At 35.8% G+C, this 22,041-nt stretch overlaps 1 protein-coding gene across 5 annotated transcripts in view; it reads right to left on the reverse strand.

Moving 5' to 3' along the window:
• Positions 1–20,415, reverse strand: part of URE (urease) — a 44,416-nt gene extending 24,001 nt beyond the window's left edge. The window contains exons 1-8 of one of the 5 annotated variants that reach the window (XM_039133756.3): positions 20,234–20,415; positions 15,096–15,408; positions 14,431–14,567; positions 12,684–12,757; positions 10,224–10,269; positions 8,257–8,362; positions 4,098–4,240; positions 652–762 (exon numbers count right to left, since the gene is read on the reverse strand). In XM_039133756.3, the coding sequence (XP_038989684.3) occupies positions 652–762; positions 4,098–4,240; positions 8,257–8,362; positions 10,224–10,269; positions 12,684–12,757; positions 14,431–14,556 (606 nt within the window). In that variant the 5' untranslated portion in view covers positions 14,557–14,567; positions 15,096–15,408; positions 20,234–20,415. Of the gene's footprint in view, positions 1–651; positions 763–4,097; positions 4,241–8,256; positions 8,363–10,223; positions 10,270–10,369; positions 10,620–12,683; positions 12,758–14,430; positions 14,568–15,095; positions 15,409–20,233 lie in introns of those variants that run through there. The other 4 variants (XM_089930181.1, XM_008809333.6, XM_026809536.4 and 1 more) reach the window with 4 other exon arrangements.
• Between the last annotated feature and the right edge of the window lie 1,626 nt (positions 20,416–22,041).

The following is a 22,041-nucleotide window of genomic DNA, read 5'->3' on the forward strand; positions in this document are numbered from 1 at the left end:
GCTTGTTAATCATCAAAATAACACTATCATCCTCAGATATCATATATGGAAAAGACATCTAAGGAACGTTGAGCAGGTTATGGTATTGAAGCATGGATACCTGGAAAAGACATCTAAGGAACTTTGAGCAGGTTATGGTATTGAAGCATGGATACCAACGATCAGTCATGTTAGAACTTCATTATGCTATACAAAAACCATTTATTATATTTAAGCCATCTCAAATTTCAGAGAAGAATGAGCCAAAAACCAGAAAAATTAAATGAAAACCCTATTCCAAAAAGTGAAAAACAAAAAGCTTGATAGATGATACGAGTAATCTAAACAACTCCAAGTAACATTCCCTAAATAGTAATTAGTTTCAAATTTTCAACACATCCAAGAGAGTGTTTTGAACCACAAACTTGGTCTAAAAAACATGCAGATACATATACATATGGACCACAAGATGTTAATTGTAGAAGTAAAATTTGTTTAAATATAATGCTACCAAGTAAAGTTGTAATGATTAATGGGAAACAAGGGCGAAACCATGTAGCCTACAAGTCACCATATGTCTTGCAGTTGTTTATTACTTCATTAAGACATAAAAAAGTGGTACAGAAACTTTTAATCAGTCACTTATAGAAACCAGATACTGAAGGTCATCACCTCAAATCGTGTAGCTGTTCCTGCCAATATATTTAGTCTCATACCATAGGCTCTTCTTCTATCGAAAACCAAGTAGGGGTTCACTTCAATAAAGTGATAATGGCTCCCAATCTGCATAGCAAAACTTGACGTCAAAATAATCTCAATGTGGAGAAAAAGGATATCCAAAATAATAAGTTTAGGATGGAAATAGTCAAACAACTTTAAAGTTGCCCACCTACTTTCCCTATATTAATTCCAATCTTTGTTATAATTGCAATTTGAGTTCATAGTCCTATGCATTTGAAAGATTCTTTAACTAGAAATTATCTATTTTCTTTCATTCCATAAATTTCAAGAGTTAGAATTAGGCATGCTAGGATTTCCAAGTTTGGCCTCTAGATCCTATATTATGTATGACTCGATGATGCAGGACCAAGCAGGAATGGTATGCAATGAGTGGAGGATCTAAAAGTGGAGAAATCCTAGGGTTTAGGTTCCTATATATGCATGTTGTCCCAATTCACAATCTCAGCCCACCATGGTTCTGAACAGCAATGAGATTGCCTTCAGATCTGATTTTTATAGCCACTGTAACCTCCCTTTAGCCTTAGAGGATTCAGGTTGATCTTTCGTGCAAGAGAATGATCGATCTTCTTTAACGATGTTGACCGTTGAATCGCTCCTCACACAGATCTCAAAGCACACCGAACTCCTCCATTCATCCATCTGCACAGACCTCGAAGCGACCATTGCATGATCCAACAGTGGATTCGTGCGAAGGAAGGGGAATCCTTCTTTCGCGCGAAAGATACAACCCCTGTGCAGCCTTAGAAGCTGATCTTCAACGATGACTGCATCAATCCACCCCCCCCCCCCCCCCCTTCTCTTAAAATACTCAAGCTCATCGAGTTGGGAAAATGGCCTAGGATGCCATCTCCTGCTGAAGCCACAAGTTGAAGAAGAAAGGTAATGTGTGTCTTTTTAAGCTTCTTCACTGGCATATCTCTAAATAGCATATACTACATGATGAGGTCTCCATGCTGAAAAGAATAGGTATTGGTACATCCATAATGTGTACCTTATGATCAAAAAGTCATGCCTACCCAACAAGAGGTGATACACCTTCACAGGACGCACATCCCACTGCACTACACCAAGAAGCCCTCAAGTGGAATAAGTGACCAAACACCTCTCATTTTGAGATTCGTGTTATTCAGCTAAAATATGTTATCAGGACTTGGATGAGGCTCTATCTTCAACTTAAGATTATTATCCGCATCCTATGACACAAATTTGTGCAACCGCCTAAGTCAATCGCCATTGTGCACAGTTTTCTATTGCACTGCGGACGAGTATGGAATATATTGGTCCTTCCCCAATCTTCATTGCCGCCTTACTGATGTGTAGTCAATAGCAGTCTCAAAACAACACAATGATGTACTACCTCCTCGCAACTGTCAACACTCTTGTCATTATCACATTGTGGCTTTGATTCTAATACCCCAACTTCTCTGCCTTTTCTTCAGGACTAGCAGGAGCAATAAGGGCAGACTTGTCAACAAAAGTAATCAAGCAGTTCGAGCATTAGGCTGAAAAATGACCAAACCCTTTGCAACTGGGTTGCAGTTCTCGCTTCAGAATCGGACCCTGAACCACTATGGACACCAGAAGACAGAGAAGAAGAAAAAAATCTAACTGTTCTATCAGTAGAAGCAATAGAACCAGTTCTAGACTTCTCTAGGCTCAAATCTGCAATAGACTGATCATGCCTTAAGGAAATTTGAGAAGAATTCCTTGTAGCTGATTTGTTTTCATCTTCTCTTCTGTCATTTGATAAGACACCTAACTTGCATCAGCCATGGTGTATAGCCCACAAGTAGACAACCCCAACAAGATGGAAGGATTTAGCCTTTGGTGATACATGAAAATCATGACATCTTCATTCCAAGGAAATTCTGAACATGTTGTCAAGCTAAAGAATTTAGTGGTGTATTCCTCTACTGTCATGCTCCCATGCACAAGTTGTAAACTGAATACTTTGCTTAATTTGGACAAAGTGGAAAGTCATGGTTGTCTCCATGTCATCCCATGATCTAACAGTTGCCTAGTAGGTTGGTTGGTATTTAATCCACCAATCCCTTGCTGCCCCTTTCAGATTTGCCCCTGCAAACAACAATTTTCTTTCATCCTTGAGCTTGGACTATTGAAAGAAGCTTTCAACACCGTGCAGCCAATCAAGAAATGCCTCTGGGTTATGATCTCCATAACAATCAGCAACTTCAATCTTTGCTCCTCAGTCCACATTGACAGAATGCTGTTCCTCAAGCTGTGAAAATTGAACATGCTAAAGAGAGAGAATGAGATATGCTCTTGTACAGATGGTTATCCGAAGTTGATGAATGCTCTAAGGAGAGATGTTCTCTTGCAGCCAGGGGGGTTTTCATATCAACCATTGAAGAAATCAAGGATGTCATCTCAGCCATCACCGTCGTGATTTCTGCTTTCACGGTCATGTCATTTTGCAATTGAAGAATATGTTTTTTGCTGCTCTCATAGTCTTAAGAAAAATTCTCAAAGCAACCATTGAATTCTGCATCGTGCACCATTTTGGAGAGAAAGAAGAAGATCAAGTTGATGTAAGACAGGAAGAAAATGAGGAAGAAAGGAGGGAAGAAAAAGGTGAAAGAAGATGGAAAATTGAGCAGGAATTTCAGCTCTAGTACCAAATTGAAGCAGGATCAAGTAGGAATTGTATGCAATGAGTGGAGGACCTGAAAGTGGAGAAATCCTAGGGTTTAGTCTCCTGTGTATGCTTGCTGTTCCAACTCACAATCTCAGCCCTCCATGGGTCTGAACAGCAATCTGATTGCTTTTGGATCCAATTTTTAGAAACATTGTGCCCTCCCTTTGACCTTAGCAGCTGATCTTTAATGACCGCTGCATCACTCAATCAAAACATCGAATATACGAAAAATTCAGATCATTTTCTCATAGTACGTAATAGAAATGAAAAACTCTCCTCTCTCATATGTAGATATAGACAGGCAATCAAACTTTAACTTGAGGAAAAGAAAAAGGATTTAATAAGCAATTTGCTGATATTACAACTTATCAGAATGAAACTCATTCTTTTGATGCTAAGGTCATCGATACATTACTAAATTAAATAAGTTACATAAAATCTGGATAACTTAAGGTATATGGTTAAGTGGGAATGGTAACAAAACAGAAAGATGATTAAATTGGTCCAGATATCATAGTTTGTACAAACTTGCAATCTATTTAAAATAGATTTAAGCATATATTTTAAGCTTTGGTTACTAAACTATAAACTGGCATGCAATATATTTTACTTTGTAATGAATGAAACATAAAAATTGCAGAATTCATTTACATGACAAAGCAAAAAATATTAAGTACTCAAAAAATCAAATAAGAACAATGTTATGTAGTAAGAAATTCACCTGAATAGGCCTATCTGCCTTGTTGACAATTTTCAGTGTCACAGCCTTCCTTCCCATATTAGGTACAATTTTCCCGGATCCAAATACTAAGACACCAGGATGGCTATCAACTACATTCTGAACAAACTTATCAAATGAAGGAACTGCAGGAAAAAGAATGACAAATTGTTGTATTATACAAAGAATGAAAATCTCATTGCGCTTAAACTAGCATTGAAGTGTTCCTCCATTAGCTCTTAAGCTAACGTAAGTAGATCATGTATATTATGCATAAGAAACGCGAGGCATTCCCGACAGAAGTACGGGAAGTTGAGTGAAACAAAATCCTTGAAGGCTTTGCTTAGTTGGCAAGTTATAGGCAGCTTCTTGCAGGGGTCATGCATCAGTGTCAATATTGGATATCCACTATTTATGAGTGCATACAACAGTTGCTGAGACATGATACCAAGGTACTTGTACTGGAAAGATTCCATAAGAAAAAGGGAAAAATAACTAAATTATGTAATACTAAGTTTAGAAAAATATTACAATTGATATGAAAATGAGCAAGAAATAATTACAAAGAACTATAATGTACTCGAGCACCTTGCACTTAATAGAAAACTACAGAACTTTGAAACACAATGATAACCAACATAAGGTCATGGTTGCAGATACCAAGCTTGTTAATGAACACTTCTCATCTAGATCATAAGGAAAGAAAACATTGAAACTTAAGATAACAAGCCTACACACATGATAAAGGCCGTAAAGAATTTGCAACTCCATTTGACTAAATACTAAATTTACCCTTAATGATAGTCAGATTGTAATATAAAACTTTCAACTTACACATGACATTTTCCAATTGCCTAAGTGCATCTAAATTCATTTTTTGGCCTCTTCACATTATATCGCCCAAATTTCCACTAGAAAGGGAAAAAATTAAGCAATCACTTAAAGTCTAAAGTTTGTCTTTTCCTCAGGATATTTTCTTGCTCCACTTGAAATTCATTTTTAACTCAAGAAGAACAGATTTCATGAAAAACACAACAGAAGAAAATCTTTAATCTATATACGTGCAGATTGCTAATCAAATATTAGATTGCTAGCCACCTGAAATAGAATATGTAATTTGTACTCTGACAATACGATGGTATAGGTACTCTTATGAACTAAACAATCTCAAAATCAATTGCAAATATAGTCTCCAATCTAAAATAAGATAAGCAAATATTTGCCAAAAAAATAAGATAACCAAACAGCAACCACATGGACTCTTGATGCAAGAAAAAGTGAAATCAATGTTGTGACATATTTGACAAGTTTGAAGCTCAACAGCCATATGACCTGGATAAATGGGGAACAGACAAAATGATAGCATGTATGCAAACAAGCATGATATCCACGTACAAGGTAATAATATATAGCATATTGCCAAACAGGTAAATAAGTAGACCATGAATGGAACAATATACCAGTCATCATGAGCATAAAAAAAAGCGGAATGGAAGTCTCTTAAAGTCTTTGCATATCTCAGTTCACCCATGTTCCCAAAATCAGATATACAATCTAACTTTAAAAAATATGCATAAGAAGAGCAATCCAGAAAACTTAGGCAAATCATTTTTTTTCAAATGTACTACTTGATCAATAAAATGTAGGTCACATGAGAGAATTTGGGAACATATATGATAGGCTAATGCATTCTTCTCAAAGTAGCCACAAAAAATTGTGGAATTGAATTTCTCAAAAAAAATAGAGGTCCATTGGACCAAGTTGAGACCGCACAGAACAGGATGAAGTTGGAAAAAAATATCAGGAGAATGTGATCAAGCAGAGACTCTGAATATTCCAGATGATCAAAATATTCTGGATGATCACCCTAAAGGTTAATGTCCTTTGCTCATGTGGCCCAAGCAAAACAAGGAGCTAAACTTGACTAATTGTGTGTACATTTGTTTTCTCCTTGTAAACCCTTCACCCATGTGAAAAGACAACAGTAAATACTAAATACCACCTTCCCATGCGAAACACACTTCCTATGCAAAAACACAAGCAACCAAATGAGTTTTTTTCCCCTTCAATTATGTACCCAAATGTGTCTAAATAATTTAGAGTCACATGCAGATGACTGGAACCTTACCTATATGAAGGTGAACTATATGCCAAAATACATTTGTCCTAGGAGGAAGCCAAAATCCACATTTTCTACTTTAGAATTAATGAAACACTTCATACTCCTCAGGCACATAAGAATAATACAGAACACTGAGACAAGCATAAAATAAGAAAGAAAAAGTTGGTGGTGACAACATTTTCAAACTCACCAATATGAAGCAATAGGGTCATTGTCACCCACAAAAATGGACATTCAATAGGTTGGCTTTAGGTTGATCAACATTACTTTGAAGTTCCAGTTCCTCCTTTTTTTTCTTAAAAAAAATTACTTTGAAGTTTGAAACAAGGTTCAAAACCTTGCAGTACAGATGCATACCAGATACGTACTGGTACTGTGTGTATATCATGCAAATCAATAAGCCAATGCCCCCCCCCAAAACAAGAAAGAAAAAAGAGAAAAACCACCACCACTAACCCGCAGGTATCTACTCATGGTTTCACTAGCATGGATGATATATCCATGTCAATATGGATCAATATGGGTAGAAAGGGTGCATGGAGTATGATAGGCTGCATAGTCAGCATTTCAAAACTATCTTTGAATGTATAAAAAGAAAAGAGAAAATTACAAAATAAAGAAAAATAATAAAATAAATAAGCCAAATTTAGACATTAGAAAATGGACCTATTCAGAAATAAGAGAAAAGCAGTATGAATTGGAAAAATGAAAACAAAATGAAAACTGAGTTTAGGTAGAGAAAGAGACACGGTGGTAGGAGGTCTGTTGGTTTTCACTGATATGAACAGCAAACAAGCTGCAGATCGGAAGTTCCATTCAAGGTGATCACATGTTGTGCTATAGTGCTTAATTGCATGCATGTACTTCAACTAACATGCACCAGAAAAAGAAGAAATAATATTAGATGCAATAAATTGAAAGAAGAGTAGAGTATAAATGTTTTCAGGTCTATGAATCATTTGAAGAAGGGGGAAGAATGAAAATACTTAAAGAATGATAAAATACTATTGATAGTCGATAGGAAAAGGGCAATAAACAATTGAAGCTTGTGATTTATAGAATACTTGTAAATTGTAATACTCCATAACTTTCATATGGTGTTGGAATGTTTAGAAGAAATTGAAGTGGTTGAAAGAAAGGTCATCAAACAGAAATAACACAAGACTGTTTGAGGATATGGATCTTAATCTCATTACTGCTTGGGACATAATAAAAGGAGTTCGTATGGTTGCTGGGGGTTGGTACCTGCGGTCGGGGTTCGAGTCCCACCTTCATCGTAGTAAAAGGGGGTTTACATATACACATATATTTTATTATAATTGAAATCAAAAAGATCGATTATTGAAAATAATTAAGACTGATTAGTCATAAATCAATTTGATTTTGTTATATGCTCAGGATTATTGAAAATAATTGAGACTCATTATTGCTCAGGATGTATATGCTCGCTTATATATTACAAGCAAATATCTTTCTATATTGCCAGGCTGTTCGAGCAGAGGGTAAAGGCAAGAGTCGCAGCAGGAACTGTAGCCTGTACAGCAGAGATTTATGTGGTAAATATTAAACACCATATTTTAGCATAGTAGTATAGCGGCTAATACTATGAAGGGCACCTTACTAGATATTAGGATTCCATACAGAGTGATCTAGCGAAATTTGAAGTGAATTATACTGGTTGAAATCAAGGTTCTGAGAGTTGATACAATGCTTCTCTTTGTACCAAGTCCCAACCCTTGGTACAGAGGTGGACCATGTACTAGTTCCCGTTTAGTAAGGTAGGGTACTCCCCATATCGACAACTATAGTTTGGTATGTAAAGCCTTGGTTGACGTATATTACCATCCAATATGGTTGAAATATATCACCATCCAATGTGGTTGAAAACTTGAAATAAACCCAATTCCTACCACCTCATACAAAATATACAAATGTTATAAAAGGTCAACATCTAAAACCAAGTTTTGTAGGTGTTATTATGCATGGATGTTATTATGTAGTCAATATAACTGCAAATTTGGGCTATCTGGAATGTCATACCTGGAAGGAAAGAACCATGTAATGCAAGCTCCAGATTTCCATTATCACTCACAATAGGATCATGTACGGTGATTAACTTTGTCCCATCCTTGAAGGTCCCCTCAACCTAGAAAAAGAGAAATACCAGAAACATAAGAACTTAACATATGGAATGGTTAAGATGCACAGTAGAACCAGAACCATGCAAATATACAGATTCTTTGGCAGAATGGTAAGAATTAGAAAAGACAAACACGTCTCAACTACATGTGATGAACATAGAAATTCAACACAAATGCCAAACAAACTGGAATTTGTATCAAAAAAGAAAACACTATGCATTGGAAAGTAATCTTATTCTCTCCTATCAAAAGATGTAAAGTTAAAAGCCTCCATTCTGTCAGGAAATGTCAATAGATAAGAAGGTAGGTTCCATGAAATGGATGAAATACATAAACGTATAAAAATTGTGCATGCAAAGATAAATGTAGGCTTGATAAGAAAGAATGGTGAAGCAGAATTCAGAAAAACATGTGGAGTAAAACTTGTTGGCTTTATAGCATTTTATAAATCATTTTTAAAAACAACTTTGCCGCTTAGTAATTAACTGATAGCGCTCAACAGTCAACACCATTAATCAAATTCATGCCCAACATGACAGAAAATTAAGATATGGCACATCAAATGGCATGCAGAAGTGCATACTCAGCATCATGGATCATAAAAAAAATCTTCGAAGTTTCATATTTCTCGAGTGTAGCAAGCAAAGAATTCTTTAAGGAAAAAGGAAAAATGTGATCAGTAAACAGCAAACGAGGTTTATCTTGAGTTCAACATAGGAGTTTTCTTACATGTCACAGGTTAGTGTGGAGTGCATGCCAACACAGGCACTTGGAACCCCATACTGTTTTTTCCATTGGAATGGTACAGCATTGGTATGGTACCAGAACCGACCATATGTACTGAAACTGAAAACATCAAAAAGAATAACAAACGGCCAGTACTGACTCATACGGTTCATACTGTACCATTGACATGCAACAGTACCGTCCAGTATGGTACATATGTATTTCTAGCCTTTTTATGAACAATTAGTTCCTATGACTCTCAAGAAACAAAAGGTGAAGGAGGAATAAAGCCAATTGTATGAGGTTGGGTCAATAAAGAGGTTACCAAAAGACAAAATCATATTAATCAAACGATGTCAGGTAAATGTTGAAATATCTAAAGAGAAAAGTTAAATGTCCGCATGTAAGCACTGCCCGCACATGTCCATGTATATGGAGGAGGAAGCATGGAATAGCAAAGTTGCAAAAAATCATGTTCAGCTCTTTATCACAATGGTTTATGTGCAGCTGCACTGCAGACCAGAGATGCAATGATTAAAAAGGCCCATCAAATTGCCAATGGATCAGAAAAGAGGAGACATAGAATAGGAAACAAGAATCGGAAGTTTCCTTATGACGGAGGATACGGATGCAAAAAGAGAGATGGCAAAACAGGAATTAAGACCATGGTACCAAATGGATTAAAGAAAATATAGCCACATAACAAAATTAATTTATCATTACACATTTTGGATATTCATTCCATCAATTCTTAGTCAACTTTGAGGAAAGCATGTCCAAAAAAATATGTATTTATGCATAAGTCAGTCCATGTACAACACATTGCAGAACAAAGAGTTATAATGCAGTATGCAACATATTCTAAAAAGTTGCTGTAAAGGCCAGATTATACATTTGATAAGCACTATATAACATGCACAGATCAACCTGAAATTTTGATGAATGATTTTCTCAGTTATCGAGGGTTTAGATTTTGTTTACGCTTCAACAGTAATGTCCATTGAAAAAAGTAAAAAAAGACATTTATGTTAACTGAATATGTACTTTTTTGTGTATAATATATCAACTAAAAGTTGAGCTCAGTACAAATAGAATATGAAAGGATCAGGATTGGGGCAATAACATTGTAACAGAAATAACCTGTACAGTATCTAAAAGGTGTGGAACAGCTGGTAGAACTTGCCGCCTGATAACAAAGAAATGGAACAGAATACTCAGGTGTCATAAGGCTTAATTAATATGTCCATATCTGTAAGTCATAAGCAAATTTCAGAATATAGAGTTACAAATCTGAACTCAAAATATATGAATACCGAGACCAAAAGATACCAAACAGTTGTAACTTGTAAGTGTTGCTTTTAAGCCTTGGCCACACAAAAATAAGGGTTTGTTCTTTCTTCACCATTTCATCCTACCATGCACAAATAATGCTGATCTATAACAAAAATCACATCCACTTTCTATTATTGGCTTACGGCCTGACTTCATATCTCCACTTTTAGTATCCAGTATCAGACTGAAATTGGAAATGTTCACCTGCATTGTCAAGCAGTAAGTGCTACCAGAGTTGGATGGTTAGAATTTTAAAGGTAGGTTCATCTATAACCACAACATCGATTATTGTAAAAGTTATGTCCATGTGACCAAGGTGATCATCATGCAGAAGCAAATTTTCATGATTGATATTGCAAGGCAAGATTAATTTGACTATCTTAACAGATGCCCTAAACTTGTTTCTTGATCTAGGAGGATCGCCAAACCTGTATCGACCACTCTAGCTACTTCATCATGTCTAAACAGGGCCCAGGAGCAAGCTCCAACACATCATAGGGCAATTTATGCATGAAAACTTCTGAAAGGATTTATAGTGTCTGTTTGGGGCTATTTTTGAACTTGAGTAATTTTTCAAGATCTACAATGTGGAGATTGAGCAATAGGCTCATCAAGCTCTGACAACTCAATTTCAAGCCATTTAGGCCACCAAAATGCATGACCAAACCAAATTTAGCTCTTTTTGGAAACTTTTGACCAGAGTCGGCAGAACCGTCCCGAACAGGGCGGTTCCAGTCATACCGAGCCGTCCTAGCGGCAGACCGAAAATGTTTCAATAACAGGTCGTACCGAGCCATTCCGGCGGCAAACTGGAACGGTTTTGGCAACGAAAACGAAACCCGTTGATGGAGGGGGAGAAGGAGAAGAAAAGAGAGGACACGAGAGAGCGAGCGAGGGAGGGAGGAGGGGAGAGAGAGAGGGAGGGAGGCTGACGGAGGCCAACACCCAAGCAGGAGGCGGAGGCCGCGGCCGGATCCTCTGTTTTGTTCGAAACAGGGATTCGGCCAATAAAATTTCGCTTGCCGACTTCACTTAAAAATCGCAAAATTTTTTAGCAGTTGGACCGTTGTTTCGAATGAAACAGAAGACCCGGTTGCGGCCTCCGCCTCCTGCCCAAACGCCAGCCTCCAGTGGCCGTCCGCCGACCTCCGCCGGCCTCCCTCCCTCTCTACCTCTTCTCTCTCTTTTCCTCTTTGTCGTTCGCCCTCTCCCCTGCCTCCTATACTATGTCGGTACGAGCCCGGCACGGCACCGTGCAGGCCCGTACCAACCTGTGCCATCGGACAACCGGTCTGGTGCCCGATACTGACACAGCAGACCATGCTTTTGACCAAGTTGTATCTTCCAATTCAAGAGGATTTGGGCAATGCGATTGAAGGCATGGTTGATGTGAAAACTGAGATCTAACTTCAAGGAGATTTTAGTTTTTTCATGATTATTTCCACTAGTCATGACTATCTAAGAAAAGTTATAAACTCTTCTAATTAGAAGAGGAATCCAACTCAGATTTTGGGACCTGGACATCACTAGTATGAATAGAGGGATCAAAATCAATCTTATAACGGAAATAATAAGAGAAAATGGGACTTAGAATCTTATGTTCGCAATTCTCTTGTTTTCTGTTATTCTCTTTGAGAGGTCCGAGGTGACAGATTGAAGGAATTGCTTCCTCTCTCTAATCAGATTATTTCTTCACAATAGATTATTCTAGTGATTCCCATAGGCAACATCCTCACTGACATGAACAACATCATCCACATGACATCACCTTTGTCATGCATGTATTGATCTCAAAAAGGCTCATGCCTCATATTCAGATTTGTGGAGTCGCGCATTAAATACTGAACTCACTAAGAACACTTAGTTAGCTCATTCACTTGGACATTGTTCATGGTTGAGTCGTCTTCCTCCATTGGCACTTGATAGTGATAATGCTTTCTAGATAGTTCCTTGAAGTAGCATTGTTAGTAGTAATTTAAGGTGACAAACACTATTGTCTCGAGAGATTTAGTGATATGAAAAATAAACATACGACACGTGATCATCTTATCAATTCCAAACTTGAATACCTTAATCACGATTCATTTAAAGCCTCATCTCAATGAGTTGAATGAAACTAGATTAATAGCACAGACACATGTATTTGTGTGTGTATATGCATGCTTGTGTATTACATAACACTCTTGAATTTACAATTCTTCAAAAGGCATAGGACATCTTACAATAGTAACATGCTTGAATGCCATCACTATACTAAAAACAACATACCTCCCCAAAAGTTGTTTCCCAATGTCCATTAACTCAGAAACGGTTCTATCTCCATCACGAACAAACTCAAGGATCTATGAATAAATAGGCAAGAGTAGATCATTTTTTTAAATATGGACTTAGGAAAATATTAAGAAAAGATACAAATAATAAAAATTGGCACATGATAAGAAATTATATCATGTTTTTATAAAAGATATGGTTAATTTTAATATGAAGACAAGTTATCACATTACAAACCCTGAGAGTTTATTACATCAACTATTTCTCTCATGAATTTATAGCTTAAAAAGAAAAGTAATCATCCTAAGTTGAAGGCTGACTGCAAACAGAATCATCAAAAACATGAAAAGACTACTAGAGGAAATCAATATTCATGAATGTTGCGGCCTGTTGAACATAAAATGAAAAAACAAAGGTATTGGTGCTAATGCAACTCAATCGTTGTACACATATAGTATTTGATTTGTTCTATTCCGTATAATTACCTCTGCCATGACCACTCCATGCATGCAAATCAAGCTATCATCTTTATAATATAATTGATGTATTGCATGCTTCTTCCTCACCTTCAAGCTACGCCATCACAGTAGCGGGCCCTGTATTGGTGCCACCCTGACACTGTATCGGTACGATAAGATACAAGATCAATTCGACATACCGAGTGTCGGTATGCCCCCCGTACCGTCCAATTCAGTACAGTACGCCTTGTACCATCCGGTTCGGTACGGTACGGCGTACCATGCTTAGTTCTTTTCTCTTTTACATAGCATTAGATCTCATCATTAGTTTTGAGTGAGAACTTCTTGAAATTTTTATAATGGGCTTGAAATATTTCTTTTCAACCATTTGATTTAAAATTTGATTCTTTACATGCTCATGTTGATGGCGGATAAATTCATTAGTTTACTAGATTTCAGAAAATGAAATTGTATCCAGTTGAGTAATAAAAAGCCTCACTGTCTTGTGGCAAGATATCAAGGTTCATAAAGCCATGCTACGATGAGTTCTAACGATACTTAGAGTTCTCCAAGGAGATGGAGACTTTTCAATTAGGGAACATTTGGTGCACTGCAAGCCCAACTGCAAGGTGGGTCGACCAGTTGTTTGATGCCCTGCCCTTGGACGTGCAGTGGGTCTGCTTGTGAGGCCCTTTAATACCACTAGTTATCCTATCATCCAAATCGGCAATGAGATGATCTATAAGCCTAAGGGTCCCCACCCCACACCTCATCTTGTCAATTTCTCCACAACCCACAAAAAAAAAATCACCATTTTCCCCATAAACTTTCTTACCTATGCTTAAATCAACATCTATACATCAAAACATGTACTATAGCTATAGTATAGATAAAATTTCATGGCAATTTTCAAAAATGAAATGGAATACGCTACACTGAAACAAATTCCAATGCAAATAAAGTTTGCAATCACATATTCTAATCCCTAAATTATAATTGAAAAAGCATCCAAAACTAAGGATGTATCCAGTCTCTACAATAAATCTAAACCTAGATCAGTAATATGAAGGATGTAGTTACCTAATATGTGTTTATCCTTGTAGTTTATAAAACAGATATAGCATCACTCTGAATAGGTATAAGATTGAATCTACAGCATCTAGCCACATGTTTCCTAGATGATGTATTTCTATTAAAGATCATTTCTCTCACTACACTAAGTATATTTATGCATATATAATCAACATATTAAGGTTACTGATACCATGAAAATCAAAGAAGAGTACCTGAGTTGCTATAAGGGCTACTGCCTCGGTGTAATTAAGGGGTAGGCCACGAGCCAGACGTTTCTGAGCTAGGAAACCAGCATTATGCAGAGCTAACTTCTCGATCTCTCTTGGTGCCAACTTCATTTCAGATTGATCTGTTGAACACCCAATTCACAAAAATATTAGCTGAAATCACAAGATAGAGTATTAAACAAAGAAAAACTGTAAATACTTCCTATTTCCTTGTTTTAATTTATGCATATAATGACAATTAAAAGAAATGAAATTTTGACCGATAGACTATTTATAAGTCTTACGACAAATGAAAAAGCCGTATGTAAAACTCATTGAAGGGAGAGATCAGCCAACCGGAAGGCGAGCAGATCCCAACTCTTCATTAAAAAAAATGAAAATAGGAAAAAAAATATTCGTAGTTAGGGTTTTTGTGGTTCCTAATCTAACATGTTGCCGATTAATGATATTGCTACCCCCTTCCTCTCCCCGATAAATCTACCATCAAATGGAGAGAATCTATTGTGCTAACTGCATGAGCATAGCAGGCGGGAGTGGCAATATCAGATCTAATGGAAAAAAAAAAGAATAATAAGAAAAAGTGAGTTCTTTTCTCTTGGGTTCTTTGAAAGAAAAGGGGAAGAAGAAAGATGGAGTCGGGATATGCTCACTGTCGGTGACTGCTGAGCACAATGACTGCAAGAAAATGAGCACAAGAAGTCGACACTTTACTCCTCCTGGCCGACCGGAGAAGAACTAAAGCAATGGAAGACTTGGGGTTGTTCCTTACGCCAGCTTGGCGTCAGCAGCAACGTGGCAGCTCGTCCATGTTTACTTGGCATACAACTTATCACTGCATTCATTGCACATGTCCAAGTTGACTATCACCGAATCTGACGTCCTGATGTTGGTCCACAAACAGGGTTTGAGAAAATGGCCGCCGTAACGGGTTTTCAGGCGTGGTGGTTGTTCAGCTATATGTTCCTTCATGCGAAATTAAAAAAAATATCTTTTGTAGTCGATTGTCAGAAAAATATATTTTATTTAAATCAATTATGATTTGAAGAATAAAGTATCATTTGTTCGATATTGATCATTACTTTTACTATAGCAATAATATAATGGCCATTGAAATTATTATTTTTAAAATCAAAAAAATGACAGGCTAGGTACATTTGGATAAATATAATTATTATAACCATTGTAATGATGGGACTAGGTAAGATGTCTTAGGTGAAAAACCATCCCAATATTCCCTATCACCACTCGATCTTGCCTTGCATTTTTACTGTCCACAGCTAAAAAAATATTTTTTAATTTAATTAATAATGATTTTAACAATAATAGTATTAGTTGATCATTATTTAATTTTCTATTATAATAATGTACTAGCTATTATAATTATTAGTTTTAAACTCAAACAATTAGATGCATGGTATATTTGGATAAATATCAACTATTATAACAATTGTAGTGATGGAGGTAAGGTCCTCATGAAAGACCACCCTCCAAGTGATCATACTTGATCAAATGTCTCATTGATCAAATAGTCATGCATGCATGAAAGATTGCAATGGCCTTTCATATGAAAGAGGTAACCCGATTTTATAATGATTAGCGATGGTATCAATGGGTATGTTTTAATTAGTGCCGAAATGAGATCGGATACGGATCGGATATTAGTATATTCATATCTACATTTGTTTTGTTTGATAAATACAGATACGGATATGGTTGTTAGCTAATTGTAAAAATTTATATCCATATTTTTTAAAATAGATACGGACACAAATCGAATACCGAAAGTATGGATATAAATACGGATATAAATCGGATAATTAAACTTTATGACTATAGAATCAATGATATTACTAAGTGGATGATAAATGAAGTTAATAGCATGTTAATATGGTCATTTATTTTTCTTAAAAGTTCATAAGTGCTATATAAAATTAAATAAGATTACAAATAGAATCGAATATTCATATACGGATAGTTGTCTATCCATATTCATATCCATTTTTTCTTAACGGATATGAATACGAATATGGATACTAGTAGGATGCTCAAATTTCTATCCATATCTGAATAGTTTTGAATATGAAAATGGATCCGGATGGATATTATCCGATCCACTTTTACCCCTAGTTTTAATAGTAGGCATACAACTTAAGCTGTTTGGGCCAAGTCAAGGTCTCTTGCTAACTCAAATTCATTTTATATCTTCCAACTCTCACAATCCAACCACATCTCTAATTGGGATTTCTTGGACCAAAATTAACCCCATCTTAAGCCAGAATTGTTTCAGGTTAGTATTAAATCAGGTTGAATTAGATCATGTGAATATGGTTATATTGGAAGAAAGAAAAAATCTAAGATAGAAGAAAGATTTGAACATTTTTTATTAGATTAGTAGTTGTTTAGTTAAGGCCTCAACCATCCATTAATTTTGATAATATATATTTACACAATTTTATAACTTAACAAGACTGCATATAGTTACATAAAACACAAATTAAAGTATATAAAAATTAAAGTATAGAGTCGAGTTGGGATGGATTACAGATTCAAATTGGAAAAGTATAAAATTTAGCTTATTGATCCAAGGTGCACTTGGACATGAAGTTTGATTATCAAAAAAAAAGTTCTATTCATATTTTATTTCATGCATGTTCAACCAGTAGATGGTGACTGGAAATGGTGAAACTAATTATATTTTCATCTCTAACCAGCAACAACACTCTCCATCCTGCAATGACATCCAGGGCTTGCTTTTAATTCCAAGACATCCTATATCAATCTTCTGCACAGTTGCTAGCCCACCTAAAACTCTTCTTGAATCTTCTGTCTGTCGCTCTAGATTAACTTGAGCTCAGTTTCAATTTCCAGAACAATTCTGATAGTTTTGGGTCTTTCATATCTTAAACCTTTCAATAGGGACTTCTAAATTTCATACAAACCCACTTGCATCTGTTCTGGTTTTGGAGGAATGAAGGAGCTGATTCCCATTTTTGTGCAATCTTTTGTCTGTAATAGATTCTATACACTTATACACACCACTTTCAGGCCCGGAACTGCTCATGTTTAGGACCCCCTCATTAAATCTAGTTGTGATATTGTACTTTGGGGGGATTATTATATCTCATTCCAATTTAGGGCATTTTCAGTAAAATATTATGCTCTCTTCCAAGTTTGCTTGTACTCCAGAAATTTTATTTTTGTATTGAGAGTCTTTGTAACTTACATCTGCATTATCAAGAAATTTTACAAGCATAGTTTTTGTATGTTATTAAAAGGAATATATGGCCCCAGCTACCTTAGAAGTTAAAACTATAGAAAAATAACCCAGACATCCTGGCTCAAGGAGACATGGACAAAGAATAATAGACAAATCAGACTGAGGCCAAAATTACTCTATTGATCATATGTTTGGCAAACAGAATATCCTTTGCTTACCATAGCTTATTATTTCATTATATTTACTCCACTAGATCCATAGTCACAAACTCTTCCTAAGCACAAAATGGAATAGGCATATTTTTCAGTCTAGTGGCAACTTCAGTAGGTAGAAGCGTACCCAATTTTATGGCTTATACTTCAGCTACCTCACCTTTACTTTAGCCAATTTAGGCACAAAAGTGACACCAAGATACTGTTTCATTTCAATGTCCTTTGTTGTTCTTTGCAATTCCATCATCTTCTAAATCCAATTTTATCAAAGGCAACTATGATCAAAACTTCATTTCAAAAATTCAACTTAACCTACACCAAAAGTTGAAATAAGGAAAGGCAAACATCTTTGATTAAAAAGAATATTACCTTCCATCTAAATTTTACACAATCACTGCAAACAAAAAGTTTTTTTTTTTCAACCAAATAACCAATAGAGCTAGTTGTCAATAGGAAACACATAGTTGAGGGTCTAATTTTTGTCGAAGTTCTAGAGGAAAAATAAGAAGATTAAAAGTTTTCTTGATTTTTTTGCATCTAATCAGACAAAAAATTGCACAAGATGATGTTTTTATGAGTCTCTTTAAACCCAAATATGGAGAAGAAGAAAAATTTGAGGCATGATTTCAAGAATAATTGAAAGCAACCATAACAACCTTGCAGTTGACCACCAAATCTTCTAGGATTCATATTGGACTGCAAAAATAGAGATTAAGGATAATGCACATATGAGCTGAAAATTTAACGCAACTAGACCTGTATTGGTAAGCCTATCACTTAAAAGTTAAAACAAAGGATTGAGAATATGCATGACAGCCCTACTGGCCAAGAACCAGTAGACTGTGGTTTGTTACAGCACAATTTTAGAGAACCAGGTTGAGCTGCCTCGTAGTGCACCGTACCAAGACATACAAATCCAAAAAGTCTTGATAACTTTTTTTTTTAATTTTTTTCATTGCTAACCAAGCATATTGACCCTAAAAGGAGGCACATAACATACTGGCTAGTGACTGGTACAGTTCTGTACCTTGATTTCTGAATCCTAGTTTACAACTAATACTGCACTTTACTAAAAGAAATTAAAATCAAGCAAGCAAAAGCCATTACAAAAAACAGTCCAAATTTGCAACTTAAAATTGCATTGGACAGCTCTTCCTTCATATATGAAAATGTATGGAATTAGCAACAACTTTGAGAAGATTGGTTTAGTATTTCATGCCCCCCAAGCTCGTGGAAACTCCTCATAAAACGTCATGCTAGCATGTACTTCTTGCTTCAATTCATGATAGAGTGGTAGCACCCAATACATCATAGTTCATATAAACCTTTTATTTCATATGAAAGGAGTAAAGCTTTTCTGGCATCCAGATTAGTCGAAAATAAAAGGTTATCAAATAGTCAACTTGTGCAACAGTAGGTTGTTTTTTTCATGATGAACAACTTAAAGTAGGCCTCTTAGAAAACAATCATGGAATTTTTTTACCTAGAAAGTCGAGTAAAAAATTTGGTATGCTAACCAAGGACAGTAAGGAGAAATAGTTTAAAGAAAATGAATTGTATGGCAAATTAGTGCATCCAGAACAATTATAAGATTTAAAAAAAAAAGAAAAATCTATGGGTACCATGCCACGTGAGACGCAGATCTTGAATCTAATGTACAAAAATCAGTACATATATTGCAGCAAAAGAAAATATAAATTAAGAACATGTCTTAGAATCACCATCACACCTCACTATGTTCCCGAGCAGAGCTATAATTCTACCTAACTTACCAGAAATTCTGTGTTTTTAGATGGTTCTGCAATAGAACAAACAACCTGGCCATAATCCACTAAACCAAGAACTTAATGAAATTTTTGCATGAACTCTACATGAGCTACAGGTTAACATTTGACTCCAAATCCTCTAATAAAAACTAAATCCCTATGCATACCATAAGTTTCAATCAAGTCCGTGACCTTAAAAAGAAATGGAACTCTAAACTACGCATTAATTTCGTCGAAAGCCACCTTATTTTATTTCAGTTGACTTAAACAGCAAAACGAAAACCAATCTAGACAGGTTCATATTCAAGAACACAGATAGGGGGGGAAAACAAGAAATTGAACTTACTATTCTAAGAACAAACATTCTGCAAAATTTAACCAATATATCGATGCAATCTTAAAACCATCTACCATAAAATGGGATCCTGGAATCGATTCTACGCATAAAAACCAGATAAATATGCATCTGATCACTGTTTTCATCATCAAAAGACCAAAGATATGCTATGGAATGCACAAAAGGATAAAATGCAGGAACAAGAAATAGGTAGGAAAATTAATAGCAATCGAATCCAGTAATTTCGAATGCTTACCTGAATGTAAAGAGCGCAATGGAAATCGCGGAGAGAGAGAGAAAGAGAGACGAATTTTGGGGTATTTCTTTAACTTCCAATACCTCCAGAAGGTGCGACAGGGCGACACGGGCGATGTCAACGGACCGGTCGAGCTGAGACGGGTAATAAAACCCCAAAAACGGAATGGCTTCGCTTAACATTTGGGACATTGGACGGGGTTTTCTTTTTATTTCCTCGGGAGAATAATCTTGTTTCGCGAAAAGCATTTTTCCTCCTAGAAATATGATTCCTGAGAAACAAATTTCTTGAAAGAGGATGCCTAGAAAAGTACTTTTGGCATGTTTAGTTGACCATGAAAACGTGACAAATTTCCAAAGTGCTTATATTTGGTTGGCTATCCGCTTTTCTAGGAAAGTTATGTATAATTCTTATTATGCCCTTAATAAAAATTAGGTCTTTAATGTCTCTTTAATGCTTCTTTAATGCTGAAGGATTTTTTTGGAAAAAAAGTAAAAATGGAGTGATTCCCACCTCATGGAAAAGTTACTTTCCCATGTTTTCTCATGGAAAAGTTACTTTCCCATGTTTCTCATGGGAAAGACTTTCCCATGAAATGTGGGAATTATATTCCTATAAGAATACAACTTTTCCGTCTCTCTTTTTTGAAAACTCCAACTAAACAAGAGGCATCTCATTACTTTTCCGTTGACCATACTTTCTCCCCTTCTTTTCCTGCGAACCAAACGAGCCCATAGGATCGTCTAGCAGCGGGTGGTGGGAGGCCCGACCAACATTCCGGGTGAGGCTCAAGCTGCCCGGTTTGGGTTTTTTCTGGGCCAGAGCCGACTGAGAGGTCAACATCTAGAGAACTTGAAATGGTGGAAGTATGAAACCAGGTAGTTTATTATTTTTTTAGATTAAATAATTCAATTTTTGTAAGGTTGGAATCTCAACAATAGCCTTAAAGCTCTAATTATATCAACAAAAATAAGTGATAGAGGTAGGACAATTTAGGACTTTCTTCTATATTTTATATGTTTAAAAAGTAAGATCACAAAAATAAAAAATTAAAAAAATGTACATTTGATACTATTATTTTTATTTTTTAAAATTATCATTATTTTTATAAAAAATAAAAGTAAGTAATCCTTACTTTTATGATTTCCAAAAATAAAAAAGTCATATTTTCTAACACCACCTATATCACCTCCATCACCATCATCATCACGCCTTTGCGGCCACCGCAATCATCACCTCCATTGTTACTGCTACCATCACTTTCATCATCATTGCACCTACGCTAGAGTGAACAGCCGTTGTACCTAAAAAAAAAAAACACCAACGATTTGAAGAAATTTCAGAGAAATCAAATACATGCTGCCTTTTGCAGTTTTGCTCAACCTTGACCTTAGGGGCTTCAAGAAAGCTGAAACTGTGGGTATTAGACTGTTGAAAAAAATGATGGATATAAGCTATATATATATATATATATATATATATATATATATATATATATATATATTGTGAAAGAAAAAAAGTCTGAGTCAAAATTCAAATCCACATAGCCAGCTTCCTGGTCGCTGCCGCAATCCACCGTCAAAACCCAAGCATTGGTTAACGAGGCTTCATATACCTTTTCTTTTCATTTATTTACCTATTTCTTGATAAGACCACTCTTTATTTGACCACCTTCTATTATAACAATACTTGTAAGCAATAATCATGTACTCTTAAGTTGACCAAACTAACATTTTGGCTAGTCCTGGGACTCTAATTCCAATCCTTAAATTTACTTTGGAAAACTACATTAAGTTGTATGTCACATT

Source organism: Phoenix dactylifera, chromosome 4 (genome assembly GCF_051530095.1).
Source record: "Phoenix dactylifera cultivar Ajwa chromosome 4, Ajwa_hap1_PhDact_Kaust_v1.1, whole genome shotgun sequence".
In the NCBI taxonomy this organism is placed as follows: Eukaryota; Viridiplantae; Streptophyta; class Magnoliopsida; order Arecales; family Arecaceae; genus Phoenix; species Phoenix dactylifera.